The following is a 23,302-nucleotide window of genomic DNA, read 5'->3' on the forward strand; positions in this document are numbered from 1 at the left end:
ACACACGTGACTAATATTCCCCCTTATACTTATTTCAACTCCAACTCAAAAGACGAGGTACAATAAATTCTCAAGCATATCAATAATACGTTGTGTGGTAGGAATTATGTAAATTAAAAACAGCCTCAAATAACTGTGAGGATAAGTTTTATACCAATGAAAATTGCTACGCACATGAATATCAATATCCATAATCGGTTGAATTGGACTGCCAGTCACCAAATTTATAAGCAACCGTATATGGAAATTGTAAGCTTAAGTATTTTAAAGTAGTTAATTACATGTTGATTTATAAAACAAATAAAATAATAATTTTTATTTACAAAGTGTGTCATGCAACATATAAAAAGATGAATGAGGCTCACTTTTTTTGTTTTCTTTCTATTTTTTAGTAGATCTCAGCTTGTCTCATGCAATGAGAAAAATAAAATTTAAAAACAAATATGGATAGAAATATATAGATGCATATTTTATGAATTTAAACAAATATAGATAAAACAACTATGATTTCAAATAAAAGTTACCATGAAGGGACGAACCTATAATAATGACTGGTTTACTTGGTATGGATTATTGAATTACGCTTAAATAAAAATTAATTAATAACATGGTGTCTGTTTAACTAGAGCAACAACAGAAAGCTAAACGAGACATTTGAAACAACGTTGGTATCAGTTATCATAGGTGCGGCACTCATCAGTCTCCGGGTTGTCCTTGCAGAAGGCCTCAAGCGGGTCAGAACCCTTCTTCTTCTCCCTTTCGTGGCTCGCCGCCGCGCTCAGCTCCTCCACCTCATCCCACGCCGCCACGCATTCGCCGCTAGCAGCGTTGTCCGAGCAGGTCTCCTCAGCGTTCTTTATGCTCTCCTCCACCTTCTCCGATAAGCCTTCCGGTGCTGCGCGCACGGGTCGGATGCTCATCATCCGACCCGACCCGACCATAGTAGGCCGCCTTTGGCTGAGACTGAACAGTGGTGGGAACTTGATGGCTTGGGTCTTTTGTGGTGAGTCTGATCCCTTGGCAAGTACCCTTGGGCTTGAAAGGCTCACACCTGCTATTGTTGCCATTCTTTTTATTCTTCTTCTCTTGGATGCTTTGGTTTGAGTAACTATGCGTTGTAATAACGATGAGGTTTATTTAATAAGGGGATAGGATATGTGAAGAAGATATATAACCAAAGCTGGTATATAATTGTGTACGCATGCTTCTTATCTGGTCACAACCAATTGTTACCTTCCACGTTGAACCTATGTTAAGATATTTTATTTTTATGGGGACATGAAATGATTTTCTAGCTCTTATTTGTTTTTGCGTGTGTTCGTGGTGTTTCTAAGTTGTAATAGTCATAAAAAAAATCTTTGATATTTCGGTGCTCTTTTAGAAAAATGTTTGTTTGGACGCGAAAATATCAGCCGTCCATCAACACGTTCTCACATTTTAGCCAACCAGATGTTCTGATATTTGCCGTAAAATAATACAAACAAAATGATCAGACGACATGATCTAATATAATCCGGGCGTGAAAAACATCCGTTCTATATTTCTATTATGTAGCCTATTTTTTAGAGATATAACTTTTCTTTCAATTTTTATGTTCATGCATGAAAAAAAAAATTAAATTTTTTTTGAGTAAATATCCTTTTGTGTACTCAATAAAAAACACAAAACTTATTTTAATCTCTTAGAAAATAAGAATTCATATTAATCATTTTTCAGAGATTAATGTGAGCTTTTTTGAATTTTTGAAAGATCACAATTTCAAAGAATCGAAATTTTAGAGGGATTACAAATTGATTTTTTTTAAAGGATTAAAATGGGTTCTGTGTTTTTTTTTTAGAACCAAAAAGAGTATTTACTCAAAATATTTTGAATGGATTACTTATTTATTCTCTAAAACAGAAAAATAAATTATTTTATCTAACATAATTTTTAGTTATTAATTTTTCACAAATTAAAAATAGAGAAAAAAAAATGTTTTTAAGACACTCTTCGTTTGTGGAGAACTTTGAGTAAATTATTGTTAGTGCCACTGTATGTAAAAGATATAACAAAGCTGGAGAACCAAAGAACCTAAGTAGATGAATCCGAAAACAGAACAGTAAAGAAATGAAATTTTGTAATAAAGGAATAAGTGAATGATAATAAATGCAAAAAATTTAAACCCAACTGAAGTTATTCCCTCAAAGTAAATTTGTCCTGTCCACCAATGTAAAAAAACAGTGGACAGTTACCTCACACGGTAGAATGAATTTATCTCAAGCAAGGTGGCACTACCGATTAAGAACAATGAGGCACACAATCGAATGCTTAAAAAAGCGTACAAGTGATGAAACAATACAAAATAATTTTGGCAAAATATCGAACGTGGGATAAAAAATTAGTGAATTTTCTAAGGGAAATAATACTCTCATGCCATATGAGATACTCTCATTTTCCTACACAAATTCGTTTTCCGTGCCAAATAATTCTTCTTTTCTTTTTTAATATAAAATATGGGACCCACATTTAACTTCTCTCTACTTTTTTTCTCTCCTACAATCCTACAACATAAGAAAAGTTAAACCCATTTTCTAAAGCCATTGGGTTTTATTTATGGGTAAAAGAAGCACCATATCACAGGATAAATGTTATATCATGTCACTGACACAATATTTGTGGGACCCACCCATATAAATTTTTTTTTGAAAAAAAAATAACTTAATAAAAAAATATGTATGTGTTTGCAGGAATAAAAATGAAATTCCTGTAACATGACTACCGCAAAGCCCTTTATTTATAGAAATTGAATTATTGTCGAAAACAGGGCGAACCTCTGTGTGTGCAAGTGCACACACACAGTTTTTGGAGAAAAATAAAATAAAATATATTTTGGGTCATTAACAAAAATTACATGACCTAATTTAATCTCTTAAAAATAAAGTCGACTCGTAATCCCTTTAAATTCTAAAATAGACCCATGTTAGTCCTTTTGAGGAATTAATATGAGTCTTTTTGAATTTTAGAGGACCATAATTTTGATTATCTGGATCTATTTTTGAATTTTGAGGGATCACAAGTAGATTTTTTTTCCTAAGAGATTAAATTGAGGCCCGCAATTTTTGTTGAGGACCCAAAATATTCTATTGTAACAGTTTAATTGACTCATGATTACTTTTTTTATATTAAGTTAAAGTTTTTTTTTCTTTTTTTATATTCTTTTTTATTTTAATATATTTAAAATTTTCTTAATTTTTTTTTCTTTATTCTTTTAGTCTAAGTGTGCAGACATTAAAAAAAATTTTAGGTCCGCTATTGGTCGAAAATACATCGATCTGCAAGTGAAACGACACAGGAACAATCGCCATGTGGCCAGTTGGGAACCGACGAAAAGTTTAATGGCGAAGCCACTTGTATGTTAGACTCCAACTAATTTTTAAAAATGGTACAAGTTTTCTTAAAAAATTATGGTACAATGTTAGTACTAGATGAGTTTTTAAAAATAATACAACCTTCACGTTGGCAGAATTCTACCCGGTGAATCTTTTGACATTGATTGAGTTTTTTTTTTGGCCCTGGCCACTGGAAAAATTGTGATGATTTGAGAAAGAACAGTTGCGAACCCATTGACAAATTTGAATTTTTTCAAATAACGCTGGGGCAATTTTGAAAAATCCAAATAATATTTGAATTAAAATTAGTTCCCATATGCATGATAGCTAATGAGTGAACCACACGTTTCACCTACATCTAATTAAGGCAAGGGCAATTGGGACAAAAATAAAAACAAATTTTTTTAATATAATTTTATCTTCTACATGCACGTGCATAGCAGCTGGCTAGCTGCGTGCATGTATAATAGTATATATCACCTACACCCTCCCCTCCCCCTCCCTTCTTGCAAAAGTAGAATATCCTAAGGGGCAACCAAGGAGAGTGGAACTAGACCTTATAGAGACTTCTCCTTCTCCCTTTAAATAGTTTTTTCAAAATTTAAATATCTTTAATTTTTGTTAAAAAACACTTCTATATTGGCATTTAAATGGACTCTATTCACACTTTATCCAAGCATTTTTTTGAGGGCAAACATAAACCAAATATTTAAAAGACTTTTAAAGGGTGTTTGGTAGAGAGAATTTTTTAAGATTTTCGGAAAAGTGATAATAATAATCTTATTTATTCACGTTTAGTATAAGATTTCGGAATTTTTTTTTGGAATTTGATTTTTTTCAAATTAAGTTTTGTGTATAATTTTTCTTCCAAAATGCCATATAAGAATATCACCCCTTTGGTGGTATTCATAGAATCCCCCAGGTATTGAAATTTGTTTACACTTTTATTGAAACAAAATTCCGATAATATTTTAGTATACCAAACAATTTTTTGATAAATTCGAAAAAGTGACTTTCCCATCATATTCCTCAAAATCAAGATTTTCTGACATGAAAAAATTTCTCTTTTATCAAACGTCTTTAATATTGTGCAGGATCGGGTCAAGAGTCTTCACTTCAGAAGCAATCCCCAGATTCTCACATTGAAATGAGGAACATTCATCGTGATTTACATTTCTTGTCTAGTCAGACTTCGATACCAGGCCTTTTAGTAGAAAGACCGTTATGTGATATCCTAGCCAATTATAAAAGCTTACTGTAGGACAAACAGATGCCTATTTACATATTCAAGATAGCGCTCAGCAATATTTTTTTACTCCTAGTAACGAACTTTGCATTTGTAAAGTTTTTTAGTGTTGAAATTTAGGGATTGAATGGAATGGAGAACAGAGAATATATTTTACTAATAAGGTTCTGAATAATAGTCATGTTATGATATAAAACCTATATAACACGGACACGCTACTTTTTTGAAATTTTGTATGTCAGACACGTGTCCGACTCGGACATGCTCTGACACGCGTCTGATATGTGGTCAACATTTGTGGACACGCGGTCAACTCTTTGACACGTTCCGACACGTTTTTTCGACACAGTCAATTTTTTCGACACTCGATCAACGTTCGGACACGTTTTTTTTTTTGAATCTTAATTTTATTTTGTTAACTAAATATAAAAGAAATAATTTATAAATTAATTTTTTTCTGTTATGAAATTTGACATGAAAAATTAAAAAAGTACGAAAAAATATTTATATTTATATTTATGTTATGAAATTTAAATATTTGATTGGTTATATGACTTATTATGGACTCTTATATGTATTAAATATAAATTATATTATATATATTAAAATTTTATTTAATATCAAAACGTGTCTCAATGTTTCAAAATATGACATTTTTTAAAATTAACGTCTCGACGTGTCGTGTCATGTAGTATTCCGTGTCCGTGTCCGTGCATCATAGTATAAAACACTTACCTAATACATGTATACTATTATTCTGTGTCAAGCACAGGTGCAATGCACCTAGTACAAGCAAGCCCAGCCCATCAACAAATTCTAACATCATAAAAATCTCAACACAAAAGATCCAACTATTCTAACAACAGAGACAAATGAAAGGGTATCCATCTAGTATCTTTAAAGGCTATGGGTCATCTGGGCCCTTAAAGCCCAACTAGAATTTCGTTTGGGCGGTTATAAATCTAAGGACCTTTTCTTGTTAATAAATTTTAAATTAACTTTGGAAAACTGTTTCTTTTTCATCGTACAAGGTTAGCTACTGTTTCTGATTTTTACATTGTTAGTAGTAAAATAATGGGATTTGATTTTCTTATGTTGTATGATAATTGAATTATCATGTTGTGACTTAACTAGGGGTGGACTCCATATTTATTGAAAAAAAGAAAGAAAAGAAAAGCTTTTCACGTAAATCGAAAGGTCACATGAGAATTGAATTCTAATGTAACATGAGAAAATATTTTTCCAAAATTAATATATTGTCTTGCAAATTTTACCAATAATTTTTTTTGTGAGCTACCAATATTTATTTATTCTAAGAAAAAAATGTTTGTTCCTTTAAAGTATAGTTATTTTGTTTACCCAAAAAAAGTTGATTATTTTAGTTAAAATTTATATTTTTTATTTAAAATTTAAATTAAAAAAATAAATCAATTTCTTCTTATATGACTTTCATTGTGTATTTTTTCTATAATTTAAAATAACATAATTTAGTATCATGTAAAAGGACAAATATAAATTAATTCTTCTAATATGGGGTGTGTTTTTATCATAGAAATATTATTATAAAAGGATAAAAGATACAAAGTAAAATAGTTATTCTTAAAGGAAAAAAGTTATAATAATAAAAATAGTTAATAAAAAAATTAAAGTTATAATTGATATAGATAACATAAAGATCAAATTAATGTTTAGCTATTTAAAATTGTTTATTTTACACTATTGAATTAAAACACAAATTGGATTAGAGTGATTAAACACAATCTAGACAAAGAAAAAGGCTACCTTATATAACTATACTTTTTAAGTAAGACAAATAATACTAAATTTGTATACGCAAATTCAGTAGTGTAATTATTTATTTCTTTCAAGAGATAAATATATTTAAGCAACAGTTGTTTTTTTTATTAACGTAGATAAGTTATTTATATTGAGTCCAAAATAATATTGTTTTGAGACAGAAATTAAAGTATTTTTATAATTATAATTTATTTTAAGATTATAGTAGTATTTTTTATTATAATTTTTTAATTTTTTAACTCAAAACAACATTATTTTAAAAATAAACGCAGATAACTTTTATACATTTGTTATAAAAAACATTAAAGCCTTTTAAGTAAGGGTAGTAATTTTCTCGTGGAGTAAGAGATAACTATTATCTCCTAAAGACTCATTTATGTAAGTGGAATCCACTTTCAAATATAAAAAATAAAAATAAAGTGAGATCCATATTAAATTTGTGTGTGTAAAAAATAAATTATTTCTTATGCAACATAAAAATAATAAATCCCTTTAACTAATCAGTAAATATCTTTCGTATTTGACCTGACAAAATTTTCCAACATTGGCATTTTATTTAAGTAATCAATAAATTTGAAATTTCTATTCTCACCCTCCCTCAACCAAATTCTACCTACTACTTCTAACTTCTAAGTATCAAACTTGTACCTCGTTCTGTTCCCCTTAATTTTCAAACTTTGTTGTCACACGATCACCTAAACTCTCTCCCATGGCCCTTTCGTGGCTCTGTTCTCCAAAATTTCTCGGCTTCCTTGTACTCCTCTCAGCCGTAACCGTCGGCATCATCGTCTCGTTAGAACGAGCACAACCCACGACTCATGTCTATCACTACCACAGTACTGGCTGGTTCAGAGAATGCGCTAAGTGGGACCCTGTTCACCACCGCTTTATTGTGTCTTTCTTCGAAGGTGGTGTTGGTTCGGTTTCAGTAACAGATAAAAAATCGCCTGTGACATTATTGGAGGAGGTAACAGTGGTCAAAGAGCCAAACTTGTCAGGAAATGCATCTTTGGGTATGGTTATCGATACACCCGGAAATCGGGTTCTAGTGGTTCACGCTGACGTATTCGGAAATCGATATGGTGCACTTGCAGCCTATGATCTCTCCACGTGGAATCGCATCTTTCTTACCCAACTCACCGGTTCGAGTAAGCTTTTCTGCACTTAACTCCATCTTTTTCGTCCTTCACATATGCAGCTCAACATGTTTTTTTTATTTTTATAATCTGAACTAAATATTGGAAAAAATGGGTGTGATTTTAAAGGGGTGTAAAATTATGTGATTTAAAGAGAGAGTAAGGAATAGATAAAGAAATAGAGAGAATTGACAAAATAAATAAATAAAGGTGTATCTTCTTTACGAGAGTGAAATGATTCATGGTTATATCTGTGTAAAGTAGAGTGTATAGTTTTAAACGGAAATTAGGTCTAAAGTGAGTAAATTATTATCTTTTTCTTTTTTTAAAGAAAAAATATTTATTCTTTTAAATGACATAAAATAATCTTATTTTGAGAGAGATAGACATAAAATATTATTATTTTATTTAAAATTTAAATTAAAAAAAATTATTCACTTTTTCTTCATGATTTGTATTCTTTGTGTCTAACCTATATAATTTAAAATGACAAATATCAAATTCATAAATAAATAATTAAATAGATATTATTTGATTCTTATTTTAAAAAGCCCTTAACATCTTAATATTCTTTAATGACATTTGGAATTTAATGATGCATATGGTTTGGAATCTTTGTATAAAGCCGAACGATGCAAGATGCTCGTTTGCGAGGTGCGATCTCCTCGTGGGATTGGGGATATGTCTTTATTCGTATTTTTTATTCCACAATATATTTGAACTGCACGTTTGGTCTTCACTTTTTGCCTTTAGCTTCATGAAAACTTTTTTAAATATGCTCTACGTATATCTAGATGGTTGAATTGCTCACCGTTTCATGCTTGTTGTTATTCTTTTTTCAAATTTTTTAATACAAGGAAACGTTGTAGTGGGTTTTTTTTTTTCTTTGAAGTTTTTATTGAACCTAGATAAAATGTAAAGGGTGTAATTGCTATTGAACTACTGTTACAGTAAAAGGGACAAAAATAATTGCTATTTGTAAAGTATGAAATTATTCGATAAAATAACCATAAAGCTATTAAAGATGTGTGATGTGCATACCCACCCAATATTAATCTAATACAGTCATTTGGAATCCGCTTGGAATAAGCTACATAGTACCATTGCACAGGACAAGTTATGGTTGGTGCTTGGTAATGGTAGGTATGACATTCAAACGGTAATATATATATATATATATATATATATATATATATATATATATATATATAAAGGAAAATATTATTTACAAACTTATTTTCTTACAAATTTATAAACTATACAAAGTATGAATAGTTAGACTTCAATCAAGAGTGTATGACCGGTCACACATAGGTCAAACATAGTATAATTTGTAAAGAAAACGTTTGTAAATAAAAAATTTGTAAATATAATCTGCACCGTATATATATAAATATTGAGAAATACTTTTGTTATATTTTAGAAAAATAGTTACCTTATGTTGTAGAAATACAATTACAAGTGAGATCCATAGATAAGAGGAGAAAGAAAAAAAAGTGGTGGGACCAATCCCTCTTTTGTGTGTGGAGAAAAATTATTTTTCTCATATAAAAGGAGATAAATATAACCCATAAATATATGTTGTATATATGATAAAATTAGTTCTGCAATCGTTTTACGTACAGAGATGACAACAATGACAGGTGTGTGATTATGATTCTCCATATTTATTATTTTCATCTTTTATATAGTTATGATTCTTTACATTTAATACTTTCACGTGTATATATATATATATATATATATATATATATATATATATATATAGCAATTATTTGATTGTTTTGTAGAAAGCTTACTGTCACCGTTCTCACATCGTTTCTCGTTTTTGTTTTTTTTAAATAAATTTGTGGGTCTGGGGGTTCGCCCCTTAATGTTATCAAAAAAAAAATATATAAATTTGTGGGTCTCGATTTTTTGGTTTGTGTGGCAGACAATTTGTTTTCCGACACAACTGCATAAAACTTAATATATATATATATATATATATATATATATATATATATATATATATAGAGGTAGGATACTTTGACACCAGTGTCAAATTTTAAATTTGACATCTTATCTGATAATCGTTAGATCAAAAAAGATCAATGGTGTCACATGCTTGCAAATTAGAGTTGTTGATTTTTTTGATCTAATGGCTCTCAGATGAGGTGTCAAAGGATCCTACTTCATATATATATATATATTATATATATATATGAGAAAAATATTTCTCAAGCTGCTCCGGTAATTTCAAAACTACGTCGTTTTATTTATTTATTTTTTATATTAACTTTGAATCGATATGATTCTCTTTTTCTCTCTCTTCCTTTATCACTACCACCATTGATCCATTTTTGTGAGGTAAAAATTTAATAACCGGAGATAAAATTATCTCAAACAATTTGTGAAACGATAAGATATATATATATATATATATATATATATATATATATATTTTCGCTGGTTCGCTTCCAAGTTAGTTTGTTCATTTACTATTTTGTTGTTTGACATGTATATCAACGCCACAAAACATGTCTGCAAATGCACCAGTCTACTCCAGTGGGCATGAAATAAAAGAAAGGGAACATACGGATGTTTGTCATGTTACCTCAATGTAGGAAGTTATGAACTATGCATGCCAATAGACCTAAGGGAAAGGACATACCAACCCCAGTACCCGTTATTGACTTATTGGATGTCCTATTATTACATGTCCTATTATATTGTTGGCTCTTAAATAATGTATAACTTCCAAATTGTGTTAGCCTAGATACAGCTGGTTGATTGTGGTGACATTATGCATTATTAAATTTGCTGTTGGAAATTGCCCGCGAGTTGCAACGAAACTATTGTTTATTTTAAGAATGTCATGTTTTTCCATTGGATGCAGGCGATGAGAAATCTTTTGCAGACGATGTTGCAGTTGATGCAGAAGGCAATGCTTATGTCAGCGATGCAAAAGCCAATAAAATCTGGAAAGTTGGGGTGGAAGGGAAGCTTCTATCAATCATAAGAAGCCCACTTTTTACTCCAAAAGATTGGTACAATAACTTGGTTGGGCTAAATGGAATTGTTTACCACCCAGATGGATTCCTTATAGTGGTTCACACATTCAGTGGCAACTTGTTCAAGATTGATTTAACAAAAGGAGAGGAAGTGAACATTATAAAGGTAGAGGGAGGACCCCTTTATTTTGGAGATGGTTTAGAATTACTAACTTCTACTAAGTTGGTAGTTGCTGGGAATCCTTCTGCGAGGTTAGTGGAGAGTTCAGATGGGTGGAATACAGCTTCTGTTGTGGCAACATTCTCAGGGCCTAGACATCGCTTGGCCACAGCAGCAACCGTGAAAGATGGGAAGGTGTATTTAAACCATATTCTTGGAATTGGATATCCTAAAAGGAAGCATGCTATTGTTGAGGCAGTCTTTTGAATGATACTTTTTTCAATAAATCTAAACAGTGGGGAATTGGGGATATGTTGGAATCATACATTTATGATTTTAGTGGACGTTTTATTAGAATTTGGTGTGCCTTGGCTTATTTTTATGTTTGGTTTTGTAACATTTCTTTTCCTCAATGGTTTACGTTGAATCTGAACTCAACATTTGTATGTTAGATGCCCGAATAGGTGCTCTGTTTTGTTGTGTTGTCTTGATGGAAGGCTTTTCTCTATTTTTGTTTTGGGCCATTGCATTGGAAGCATGCGGAACTAATCATATACATTACCAAGTAATCTTTAGGGGCCAGTTGCACAGCTTATTTTAAATTCCATAATTAAATATTTTTACTGAAGTAGAATAAGCATGCACTGCTTGAAACATTCCTCTTTAGTAAGGAATAGAAACTTTAAATGTCGGATTACCATAGAATGAGTTAAACGGCAGAGAGGTTGTATTCACCTTCAATTAGCAGATCCTTTTTGCTTTTTGCTCTAGCAATTAGGGATGAAAGTAGACTGGGCTGAGCCAAGCTTTGTACCGAAAAGCTCAATCTCACGTCAAAAAATTTTAATTTGACTTGGCTCAAGCTTAGTATGAGTCTAACTATTAGTCTGGTTTGACCCATTTATAAAAAAACAAATGGCCTGGTCTAGCCTGTTAATTTTTAACTTCCAAGTAGAATCATGAATTAACTTTACAAAATACTGAATCACAACAAAACTCGTACAATCTGCATTTAAGTCAATTTCAAAAGCAAAATGTTCAAACTAAATAACATATATTTCATCAGATCCAACAAACAAATTCATACTATGTAAATTAAAATAACTACATGAATCCAACAAACACATCATGATGCTTGTAATATGATGAGATGTTGATTCTTCCTACATAAGAAATAAAATCTCAATCTAACATGATGAGATGTTGATTCCTCCTACATAAGAAATAAAATCAGATTTCTATTAAAATATAATCGAATATAATTAAGTTATAAATAATTGCAATTGATTAAATTTATATCTTTTGTTTTTTCTTCAAATTATACTTATTCTATTTTATTTTATTTAAAATAAATAATACAATATAGGTCAGCCTGTAGACTTATAGGCCAAACCTTGTGAAAATGAGCATACGGCCTTTTTATTAAACAAGCTTTTTCAAGGTCCAAACCTGACCTGTTTTAGGAAATATACTAGATCAGAACTGGCCTGACGTAGGCCAAGCCGTAAGTTCCTGTAGACCGATCCGGCCCACTTTCATCCCTACTAGCAATCAAACTTGCACAGTATCAACTACCTGGAGTTTGAACAAGTAAGTCTTGTGAAAATGTGGTATAATCCCCCATGTTTCCACGAGAATTAATTTCGTGGACAATTCAAATGGAACCAATATGAGAGAATACTTTTATTTTCTGGGTCAACGAAAACATGGACGGTGAATCAAAGATGTGCGTCATCCGCTAGTTAAAAAATTAAGACCCAAAAAAATTATTAAGACGCTAACTATCTTATAAAAATGGCTTGCCTCTCGGTTCAAACTATATCTAATAACATTTCAGCAATCACACGCATCCAGACATTTAATATGCCCTTTCCTTATCTTTATCAAATCCTTTAAGGGTAAAGGATTTCTCCAAGATAAATTATCTCCGGCGAGCTCAAAACGACGACGTTTTAGAACAGAAATTAAGATATTTTTATAATTTTAATATATTGTAAGATTATATTAGTCTTTATCATTATAATTTTTTAATCTTACAACTCCATAACGACGTTATTTTAAACTTACTGGAAATAATGACTGGAGAAATACTTTTCTCATCCATTATACAAAGAATTAGCAAGAAAAAAATCTTTATATTCAATCTCCATATTCAGTCCAAAGAGTCTAACTCCAATATCAGAGCCACAATGACTTCTTTACCTTTCCATAAGAAATTGTTATCCTTGAGACCTTGTTCTGTTGCTCTTTTCAAGAAGTTAAATTCTTGCACTTAGCATCTAATATATTCTATGTATCAAACTTTTTTACAAAATATTTACATTCATATATCATTGCACATCTAAGACACTGATTGAAATAAGAATGATTCGACTATTAAATATTTCATTTTTGCTTACATTTAAACATTTTTTTTAATGCTAGTCAACAAAATTAATAATTATAAAGTAAAAAATAAAAATAGACGAAGTATTTTTTTTTTTTCTAAAAATAAATCCAAAAGCATCCTTTTACTGTGTTTATAATATTAATGTTGTAAATTAAGAAGTAGAATATTCATACTATCATTTTTTTCTACTACAAATTCACTACCACTCTAATCATCATTGGATCAAATTTTTGAGTTGTTCAATAACTTTTTTTTTCTCTCTTCAATGCACTTTTTGCTGAAAAATTTGATTCATCGGTGATTAGAGTACTAGTGAGTTAATAGTAGAGAAAATATTATATAAATATCCTACCTCGTAAATTAAATGTTATTGTAGTAGAACAGTAAAGTTTTATTTGGACAACAAAACAATAATTGAGATAATCTAATCACAATTTCTATTTAAATTCTATTAAAATTAGAACCAACTATATACATATTTTTGTTATTATAGTATAAAGAATTAAAAGTTGGTATTATACTTAAAATTTTAATATTTCAATTTAGAGCTCAAAGTTCCAATTATAAATCCAGAAGTCTCTCTTGATTTTGTTTTATTTTATTTTTACGCAAGTAATTGCTCATATAATCTTGTATTGAAGCCCCAATGTAATAACTTAAATACTCAAATCTCTGTTGAATTCAAGTCCCTATAAACTATACATTCATACATACAGTCCTTTGAAGTTCTTACTTCTTACTATCAGCAAGATTTAAATCTTATTCATGAAAAAAATTGTCAAATTAGCTTAAGTGCGTGGAAAAATAAATATGCCAACCATCCTAAACAAAATTCTATACTTGCCCCCAACCGCCAGTATAATTTCTAGCTTATTGCCATCAACATTGATTTGCTTCATCTTTTGCCCAATTTATTGTTTATCTGTGTTATATTCATAATTTGAGGCATAATTTCTGAAATTTCATTTTGTGTACAATTTTTTTCTCCAAAATGTCATCTAAGAATATCACTCCTTGGTGATATTCAAGGAATTTCAGGTGTTGAATTTTTTTTATACTTTTTTGAAACAAAATTCTGATAATATTTTGGCCTACCAAATAATTTTTTGGTAACATTTCTAAAAAAATGACTTTTATCATATTCCTAAAAATCATAATTCCTGGCACAAAGAAATTTCTCCTTTACCAAAAAACCATTTAATATTGTGCAGGATCGTGTCAAGAGTCTCCACCTCAGAAGCAATCACCAGATTCTCAAATTGAAATGCGGAACATTCATCATGATTTACATTTCTAGTCTAGTCAGACTTTGTTACCGGGCCTTGGTAGAAAGTCGTTCATGTGATATCCTAGCCAATTATAAAAGTTTACTGTCAAAGCATAATCAAGAAGTCACGTAACTGTACTTGCCGAAAATAGGTCCTCAAATAATCAAAGATTGATATCTGCTCAGTGGTTTTAGGATTGAAATTTCTTCCAGCAACTTGTAAACACATCCAAACTACGAATCGTAATTTGAGAATGACTTCAAAATGCTATAGTGGTCGTTCATCTCCATTAAGCTCAAACGGCTCAGAACTATATTTAGTGTAATTTCGTATTCGTGTTCCTCTAAAAAATGCAGCAATGCATTTTATTTTTACCAACCGTACTCTCCTTAAACCCAGAATTTTACTGTGCTTCTAACACATCCTCTTGTAAAAACTACCCTAAAACCCTAAACAGTGGCGGAGCCAGACAAGAATTTTAAGCAGTGCCAAAAAATATAACCCAGCCATTAAACCACTAGCAAATTATGAGCACAAGCATGGCAATGAGGTAGAATATTAGGAGTCAAGAGATTCTCCAAAAGGCTCCAATGAAACCTGCCAGATCTACAACCAGGATTAGAACCCCTAGGATGATTACAGGTCATTGTAGAAAATTGACACAGGTATTGGCTGGCTCATTTGTTAGCCAGATTCCAGCACCAATGATTGGGGTTGAGAGTAGCACGACAACGAAGTTGATTACAGTCTATAACTGCAGTTTACTCAAACTTATTTGAATACATTAAAAAGAAAAATATTGTACAGTGCATAACTGTAAATCATAGAAGAGTCTCTCATACAAGAAAATTCTCACATACCTTAAAAAGGAAGAAATTTTCTTTCTACAAGAAAAATTGCAAGACCAAGTATATTCAAGGGTGGAATTGCTCTTGGAGGAAGAATAAGCATATAGAATCTCGTAAACCAAAGATTATGTACTGGAAAGACAAGTGCACACAAAAACATGCAGATTCAAAAGCAATAAAAATTAAAAAAAGTGAAAAACTTTTAGCCCAGCAGCACTAGGAGCCATGAGCCCTTGACAAAATTAGCCAAAAAAAAGCAAAATGTCCGACAAAAAAGATGCATTGACAACAAGCAAATAAAATAAGGATACAACCTTTTCAGACAAAAAAACCCAATCCAAGTTAAAAAGACCACCTTTCAAAAAGAAACCTTGGGTGCTCAGGATAGATATATCACAAATTTGATACGACCAATGTTCATTTTTTCCAGAAATACATTTGAATCAAAACTCACTAAAAATTAAAGGGGGTTGTGCCAATTTCAAGTCAAACACAAGTTCCCTGAAAGTTTCTGGTCAACCCAAGACAAGCAAATTCCCTTCATCCATGACTCAAACGTAAACAAATCAAGGTTTCGAATAGACAAAACAAGATTCGAATTCAAAACCAGATCTGTCATGACTGCGTGCAACTTGAGAAAGCAATAAATTAGATTGGTAACAAAACAAACCCTTAATGTAATTTCATTGATTTAAGACCCCAAACGTAAACAAATCAAGGTTTCGAATAGACAAAACAAGATTCGAATTCAAAACCAGATCTGTCATGACTGCGTGCAACTTGAGAAAGCAATAAATTAGATTGGTAACAAAACAAACCCTTAATGTAATTTCATTGATTTAAGACCCCAATCCCAAACAAAACACACGCAAGCTCAAATCTTGATCAAACCCTAGAAAAGCAATAAAGTTCAAGAACAGAAATTTGACCTGAAGCACTGATAAATTCCCTATGTAGAACTTATCGACGAGTTCTTTGAGGAATTGGGATCGAAAATCGGAGCAGAGTTTTTCAGAACATTGCTGCAAAACCTTGTCCAAGCCAATGCCAACAGGGAATTTCTCTCATTTCCCCCCTACCAGGATTACAGTCGACAATGGTTCTGTAGGAGCTGATGAAAACCAAGCCAGTGCGAAGGCACTAGCTGGTCTCAATGAGGCTCCGCCACTTACCCTAAACATTATAATATTTCAAACACATCCGGTAATGCAAAGTATGATCCCTTGAACTCGAAAGGAAAATAGTGTACGCCGCCGCTTTATGTTATGTTAAAATTCAACTAATTATTAGAATAGAGAGAGCAAAGATGAACTCCTTATCACTTGGTAAGAAAGATTTAGTACCATATCAAAGCCTAAGTGTGCATTTAAATGAGCTTTTGTAGACTTAATTTGAATAATCTTCATTTTGCTAAATTGATATCGGTTAAAAGCGAATCTGAAGTAATTTATTTTGGAAAAGTAAGTTTGTAGGAAAATAGAATGAAATTCTAAACCCAACGCAAAAGCTGCATTTTTCCTCTCTTTTTTGGTGCATGCATTTTTCAAATTTTAGTGAAACATGCTTCCAGAAGCAAACTTGATTTTTGTGCAGAAAATCACTGTATCACACAATCGGGCATTTGAGATATGTATAGCATATCCAAACATAAGACTTACGAATAACTTTATAATATCTCTAACATCCCAAGTCACCAAAATCGGAACCATGAAATATTGCCCCGAAAGTAACTGAACAAACATCATAACAATTAGGGTAGCTTCTGCCACCAATAGAAAGAGAATGATTTCCTATTGTTATCAGCCAATTACCTTTTCTTTTTGTGCAAATAACAAAAGCTTGAAGCCACACAGGAGTTTACAGTTAAGAGTCAAGCCTTGGGATATGCCGCGCTTGGGAGGGATTATATATCCTGGACAAACAGATGCCTATTTGCATATTCAAGATAGCGCTCAGCAATATTTTTTTCTCTCCTAACGAACTTTGCATTTGTAAAGTTTTTTAGTGTTGAAATTGAAATTTAGGGATTGAATGGAAAGGAGAACAGAGAATATATTTTACTAATAAGGTTCTGAATAATAGTCATGTTGTGATATAAAACACTTACCTAATACATGTATACTATTATTCTCTGTCAAGCACAAGGGCAATGCACCTAGTACAAGCAAGCCCAGCCCATCAACAAATTCTAACATCATAAAAATCTCAACACAAAAGATCCAACTATTCAAACAACAGAGATGCCTCATCTATGATGTTACTTCTTGCAACTTAGCTGTAGAAAACAAGTTACGAAAATCTACAGAGCAAACAAACGAACATATAACAACATCTACACTTGTACTGCAACCAGAAAATAACTCGAGCACTAAATAAAACTTAACTTCATGAATTTTCTACAAGCCAACATAGTCCACAATCAGTGCAAGAACTTATTTTTTTCAATCTCAGAGTAAGGCGGCTCATTTACATATAAAGAGCCAATTGAATATAGCAGGGGAAAAAAGCCTATAAATGAAGTGCATAGCACCAAGCAAGAACATTCTTACTCTTCCTCTGCAACAACAGTAATCTCACCTCTTTCCAGTAAATCATAAAAGGCCCTGGTTTTTCTCTGTTCATTCCATTGATGCATCTTCCAGACACCACCAGCAGCTAAACCGAGTGCTATTCCAATTATTATCTCCTTCACAACACTTGGTCCCTTCAAGGTAGCATGAGCAAGCCTAGGACCAGCCATTTACGTCTCTTTCTTTAAGCTTGTGAATTCTACAAGATACAAAACATTGGTTTATGAAACATTTAAATATATCAAACTTGGATACAGTTCAAAACAGGCCTGACCAATGTGACAGTATGCTCAGATTCAAGAGAACGAAGGAAAAGTAAAGCGCAGGGAAGGAGAAGAGAATTTTCATTGACTTGCTTTCTCTTTAATAAAAAAGGGAGACGAACACACTCATAGTCCCTTATTTACCCCAAAGTTAGTTCGACACACCCTTAAACATGGAGGACAAAAATTCATGGATGGCCCCTAAATTTTCACCCCCGTTTATAAAATAAAAAATAAAATAAAAAGTTTGCTCATAAATCAAAGTGATCAACAGAATGAACAATCGATTTGTATGAACTAAGAATAATAGAAAGGTGTTGTGTGTGCGTTGCTAGGGTTTGAAGATCTATAACACAGAGAAATGATAGAACTCACCAGAGGCGAAGACGAAGTTGTCGATGGACTTCGAGAAGACGACATATAAAAGGCTATCCATATAGTATCTATAAAGGCTATGGGTCATCTGGGCCCTTAAAGCCCAACTATAATTTCGTTTGGGCGCTTATAAATCTAAGCCTGTAATTATTTTTTCCCCCGAGGTAGTTAGTTATACACCCAAATTTAAATTAAATTAGGGATTAAATAAAGTCCTTTTCATGTTAATAAATTTTAAATTAACTTTGGAAAACTGCTTTTTTTCATCGTAACTAGAGTGTAAATGGGTTAGGATGGCCTACAGGGACCTACGACTAGGGGTGTAAATGGGTCAGGCTGACCCAGCCCAGCCTACAGCCCAGCCTACATTAAGCCTGACTTGGCCCAACCTTTAAAAAAAGTAGAGTAGGCTTAGGCTTTTAAGAAAGTTTTTTTAACAAATAGGCCGTAGGCCAATTTTTTCAAGCCTGGCCCAAAGCCTTGTAGGCTGACCTATTTAATTTATTAAAAATAAAATAATATTTATTTTATGTGGCATGACAAAGTACCAATACCAACCCTAATTTTTAGATGAATGACATTCTCTTGTAGACTTTATTTCAGCACCCAATAATTGTATTTTTCTTATTTTTCTCATTTCTTTGACTCTATTCCTCTATGATATACATCAATGATGCACGGACACGGACACGAGACACGACCGACACGACACGATGACACGTTAATTCTAAAAAATATCATATTTGGACACGTTAGGACACGTTTTGATATTAAATAAATTTTTTAATATATATAATATAATTATACATGTTGATCTTTGCAATCTGTCATTGCTGTCATGTCACGTGATGGAGAAGATACACTAAAATTAAATAAATTTTAAAGGTTACATTACAGGGGATAAGGGAACAGTAGTTATTTGTTAGTGGTTATTTAGCTTTTAACAGTAAATATATACAATGGAACACCCTTTTATCCATTAGTCAAAAGATTGAAGTTAGTAGAAAAAACACTCAAGTGAATAGTACCAAAAACAAAAAGGCAGAAAAAAGAAGTAAGATAGGCATCGCATCGTACATAGTAGAAAAAGCACTCAAGTGAAGAGTACCACAAACATTGATGGCAACAAAAACACAGCAGGGTAAGAGTACATAAAAATAGTAAGAAAATGAACAACAGTATTGGCTGAGCAGCCAACATCAGCATACCGGAGACGAGGAGGGTGTTATAGATCTGCAATGTACAAATTAGGAATCCCATTAATAGATGGGATATCAAGTGGTAGGAAGCGAAGGACTGATAATCAAAAAGGCGAGAACCGAAAGAGACTTACCGGAGACGACGACCGACGATTGACCGACGACGAAAGAAGAGAAGGACGGGGACCAGGCGACCAGCAGCCTCCACTCTCCGGCGCGAGAGAGGATTAGAGAATAGGGTTCATTTTTTATTTTTATTAAATAATTTTTCTTTTTTTTAATTGTAGTTTTATTTATTTTTTACAAAAAATATGCAAAACGTGTCCAGATACGTTGACTGCGTGTCGGATTCAGTCAAACACGCGTGTCCCTCAAGTCAACGTGTCCTAAAAAGTTGACCACGTGTCGGACGCGTGTCCGAACGTGTCCTAACGTGTCCGTGTCCGACACGTGTCGGACACGCATTTTTTTTCAAAAAACACGTGTCCGTGTTTCATAGATATACATTCTAAAGCTGGGGTATTATGTTGACTCTTTCTTGTTTGTTATTTTTTTCTTATGAGAAGTACTATTGCATTCATGAATGAAACTTTCTTTGCTCTATACAATTATTTTCTTTTCTTAGTATCTACAGTGGTAGGCCTACAAGGCCTGTAGGCCATGTCGGGCTTTCTTATTTTTAAAAATAGGCCGAGCTTGGCCTACAAATAAAGCCTTTGATAGGCCAGTAGGCCAGATAGGCTGAATTTTTTTTACGTAGGCTTGGGCCAGGAAGGACAAAGCCCAGCTCATTTACACCCCTACCTACGACCTAACTTATAGTAGGTCAGGTTTGGCCTATTATAAATTGTAAATAGAACAGGCCTAGGTTTTTAAAAAAACATATTTAGAAAACATGTCATAGGTTTTTTTGTACATGTTGGACCTATAAACTTATAGGTCGGCCTATATCATATTATTTATTTAAAATATAATAAATAAAATTATTATTTTAATAATTTTGAATAATAAAATAATATTATTTTAGTTATTCTTTTAATTGTTGAATGTTTAATAAGCTTAAACAGGCTAACAGGTCTAGGTCAAGACTTTTATTTTTTAAATATAAGTCATGCCAGACTTGTAATTTAGGGCCTACACAAGCTAATAGGCCAGGCCATGCGTAATGATTTTTACACAAACCTAACCTATTTAAGCCAAAACCTAGCCTAGCCTATTTACACCCCTAATCGTAACTATTTCTGATTTTATTATATTGTTAGTAGTAAAATTAATATATTGTCTTGAAAATTTTACTAATATTTATTTATTCTAATATGCGGTGTGTTTTATCATAGAAATATTATTAAAAAAAGATAAAAGATACAATTAGGAATATAGTTATTCTCAAAGGAAAAAAATAAAAATAATTAATAAAATAATTAAGTTATAATTGATATAGGAATTCTTTTATCGAAAAAATAACATAACGCTCAAATTAATGTTTAGCTATTTAAAATTGTTTATTTTACACTATTGAATTAAAACACAAATTGGATTCGTGTGATTAAATCACAATCTAGACAAAGAAATTACTTAAGTACTGGGTATGTGATGCACTTGAGTCAGCATAAGTTATTATAATTGCAGACATTTTAGTTTTAAGGCCTTTTATAATTTTAATAATTGGAGACGTTTCAGTTTGCATGACTTTATGTTTGGTTTATGGCTATTTCCGTTTTGTATTAGTTTTAAGACCATTGATGGTCATTTATTGTCAGTTACTTTTTGTATTGCCTGATTAAAAGGCTTCTTAGAAGAATGTGAAAGGCAGACTTTTTTATTGTTAAAGAATAGTAGTATAGCAGAAAACTTCTGCATTTTGCCTACTTTCCCTATAATTTTGCATCATTTGGTATCAGAGGACGAAGAGGTCGTGGCGGCAGAGGATGCAATCAACCTACCGATGACGATTATTATATTGATGCGAGAGATGCTGAAATTGAGGAAAAGGACAGATGAATCCAAGAACTCGAACAACTGCTTGCAGAGGCACAGTTGCACGGGTCAGAAGGGAGACAGGAATTTGAATTGTCATCTCCAGAGGAAGAGGAGGATGAAAATCCATTTTGGAACCGCGAAAGACCAAGGAGAGGTCGAACCGGTGATCAACCCTTCATATCCAATTTTGGGATGAAGATCGAGATTCCAGAATTTGAGGGATCAACTCTCCCTGACGTATTCATCGACTGGTTACACACCGTCGAGAGGGTTTTTGATTTAAAAAACCTCACTGATGAGCAAAAGGTGAAATTAGTGGCAATCAAATTGAGGAAGCATGCCTCAATCTGGTGGGAACATGTCAAGAAACAAAGAATCAGAGACGGAAAGTCTAAGATTCAAAGATGAGACAAGATGAAGAAATTGTTGCAGCACAATTTTTTTCCTGCTCAATACAGACAAGAGGCCTTTATTGAGTATCACAATTTCAGGCAACGTGACCTTACGGTGGAACAATACACCTCTGAATTTGATCGTCTTCGAATGCGTTGTGACATGGTCGAAGAAGATGAACAAGTGATTGCTCGATATCTAGGTGGATTGCGGGATGAAGTTTCTGATGTTGTGTACCTACAACAGTATTGGTCTTATGAAGATGTGTGCAAACTGTCCTTGAAGGTGGCAGGACAATGTAAAAGAAAGGGTGAGAGTTCGAAGTTTCAATTAAGATTTCCTAGAAAGGAATTCAGAGCTAAATCAGTGAGTTCATCAGCAACTTCACCTGCGGAAAGGAGTTCACCTGTTGAAAGGAGTTCTACGCCTCAAAAAAATATTCCCAACAAGGAAGGGTCGAGTAAAGGAAGTAGTGCAGGGAAAAAATGTTTCAAGTGTCAAGGAATTGGACACTTTGCTGCAGATTGTCCAAATAAACAGATTGTGACGTTTGCAGATGCTCCAATTTTTGATGAAGAACCAATTTATGACAATGTAGATGAACAAGAAGAAACAGAATCTGAAGAGGTAGAAATTGTCTATGCTGATACCGGAGAATCATTAATCACTCGAAGAGTCTTGAATGAGGATTTGGTGAATGATGAAACGTGGTTTCGGCACACCATTTTCCACACCAAGTGCACCAGCGGGAGAAAAGCATGCAGTGTGATTATAGATGGAGGGAGTTGTGAAAACGTTGTTTCTACCACTCTGGTAGAAAAATTGGGGCTAAAAACAGAAGCACACCCACAACCTCGTTTGCAGATGCTCCAATTTTTGATGAAGAACCAATCTATGACAATGTAGATGAACAAGAAGAAACGAAATCTGAAGAGGTAGAAATTGTCTATGCTGATACCAGAGAATCATTAATCACTCGAAGAGTCTTGAATGAGGATTTGGTGAATGATGAAACGTGGTTTCGGCACACCATTTTCCACACCAAGTGCACCAGCGGGGACGGAGGGAGTTGTGAAAACGTTGTTTCTACCACTTTGGTAGAAAAGTTGGGGCTAAAAATAGAAGCACACCCACAACCTTATAAGTTGTCGTGGCTAAAAAAAGGAAATGAGGTGAGGGTAACCAAAAGATGCCTCGTGTGTTTTTCAATTGGGAAAAAATATTCAGATGAGGTATGGTGCAATGTCGTTCCTATGGATGCTTGTCACATTTTATTAGGTAGGCCATGGCAATTTGATAGGAAGGAAAAACATGATG

General features: G+C 32.6%; 3 protein-coding genes across 3 annotated transcripts; 1 reads left to right on the plus strand and 2 right to left on the minus strand.

Annotated features, from left to right (window-relative positions):
* Positions 1-446: 446 nt before the first annotated feature.
* On the minus strand, positions 447-1,143 carry LOC133285230 (calvin cycle protein CP12-2, chloroplastic-like). The gene has a single exon (XM_061482438.1). The coding sequence runs from the start codon at positions 1,065-1,067 to the stop codon at positions 672-674; it is 396 nt and encodes a 131-aa protein (XP_061338422.1). The 5' UTR covers positions 1,068-1,143; the 3' UTR covers positions 447-671.
* A 5,887-nt stretch (positions 1,144-7,030) lies between these two features.
* Positions 7,031-11,126, plus strand: LOC133285254 (uncharacterized). Its single transcript, XM_061482464.1, has 2 exons — positions 7,031-7,559; positions 10,426-11,126. Exons 1-2 carry the CDS (start codon positions 7,121-7,123, stop codon positions 10,965-10,967), a joined length of 981 nt encoding a protein of 326 aa, XP_061338448.1. The 5' UTR covers positions 7,031-7,120; the 3' UTR covers positions 10,968-11,126.
* Positions 11,127-17,562: 6,436 nt separating this feature from the next.
* On the minus strand, positions 17,563-18,491 carry LOC133285247 (probable cytochrome c oxidase subunit 5C-1). The gene is made up of 2 exons (XM_061482457.1): positions 18,414-18,491; positions 17,563-17,974 (listed from the first exon to the last, which is right to left on the minus strand). The coding sequence occupies exon 2, from the start codon at positions 17,943-17,945 to the stop codon at positions 17,751-17,753; it is 195 nt and encodes a 64-aa protein (XP_061338441.1). The 5' UTR covers positions 17,946-17,974; positions 18,414-18,491; the 3' UTR covers positions 17,563-17,750.
* Positions 18,492-23,302: the final 4,811 nt, after the last annotated feature.

This window comes from Gastrolobium bilobum, unplaced genomic scaffold (assembly GCF_033153095.1).
Source record: "Gastrolobium bilobum isolate Gb01-03AN ecotype WA unplaced genomic scaffold, APGP_CSIRO_Gbil_v1 utg12170, whole genome shotgun sequence".
Taxonomy (NCBI): Eukaryota; Viridiplantae; Streptophyta; class Magnoliopsida; order Fabales; family Fabaceae; genus Gastrolobium; species Gastrolobium bilobum.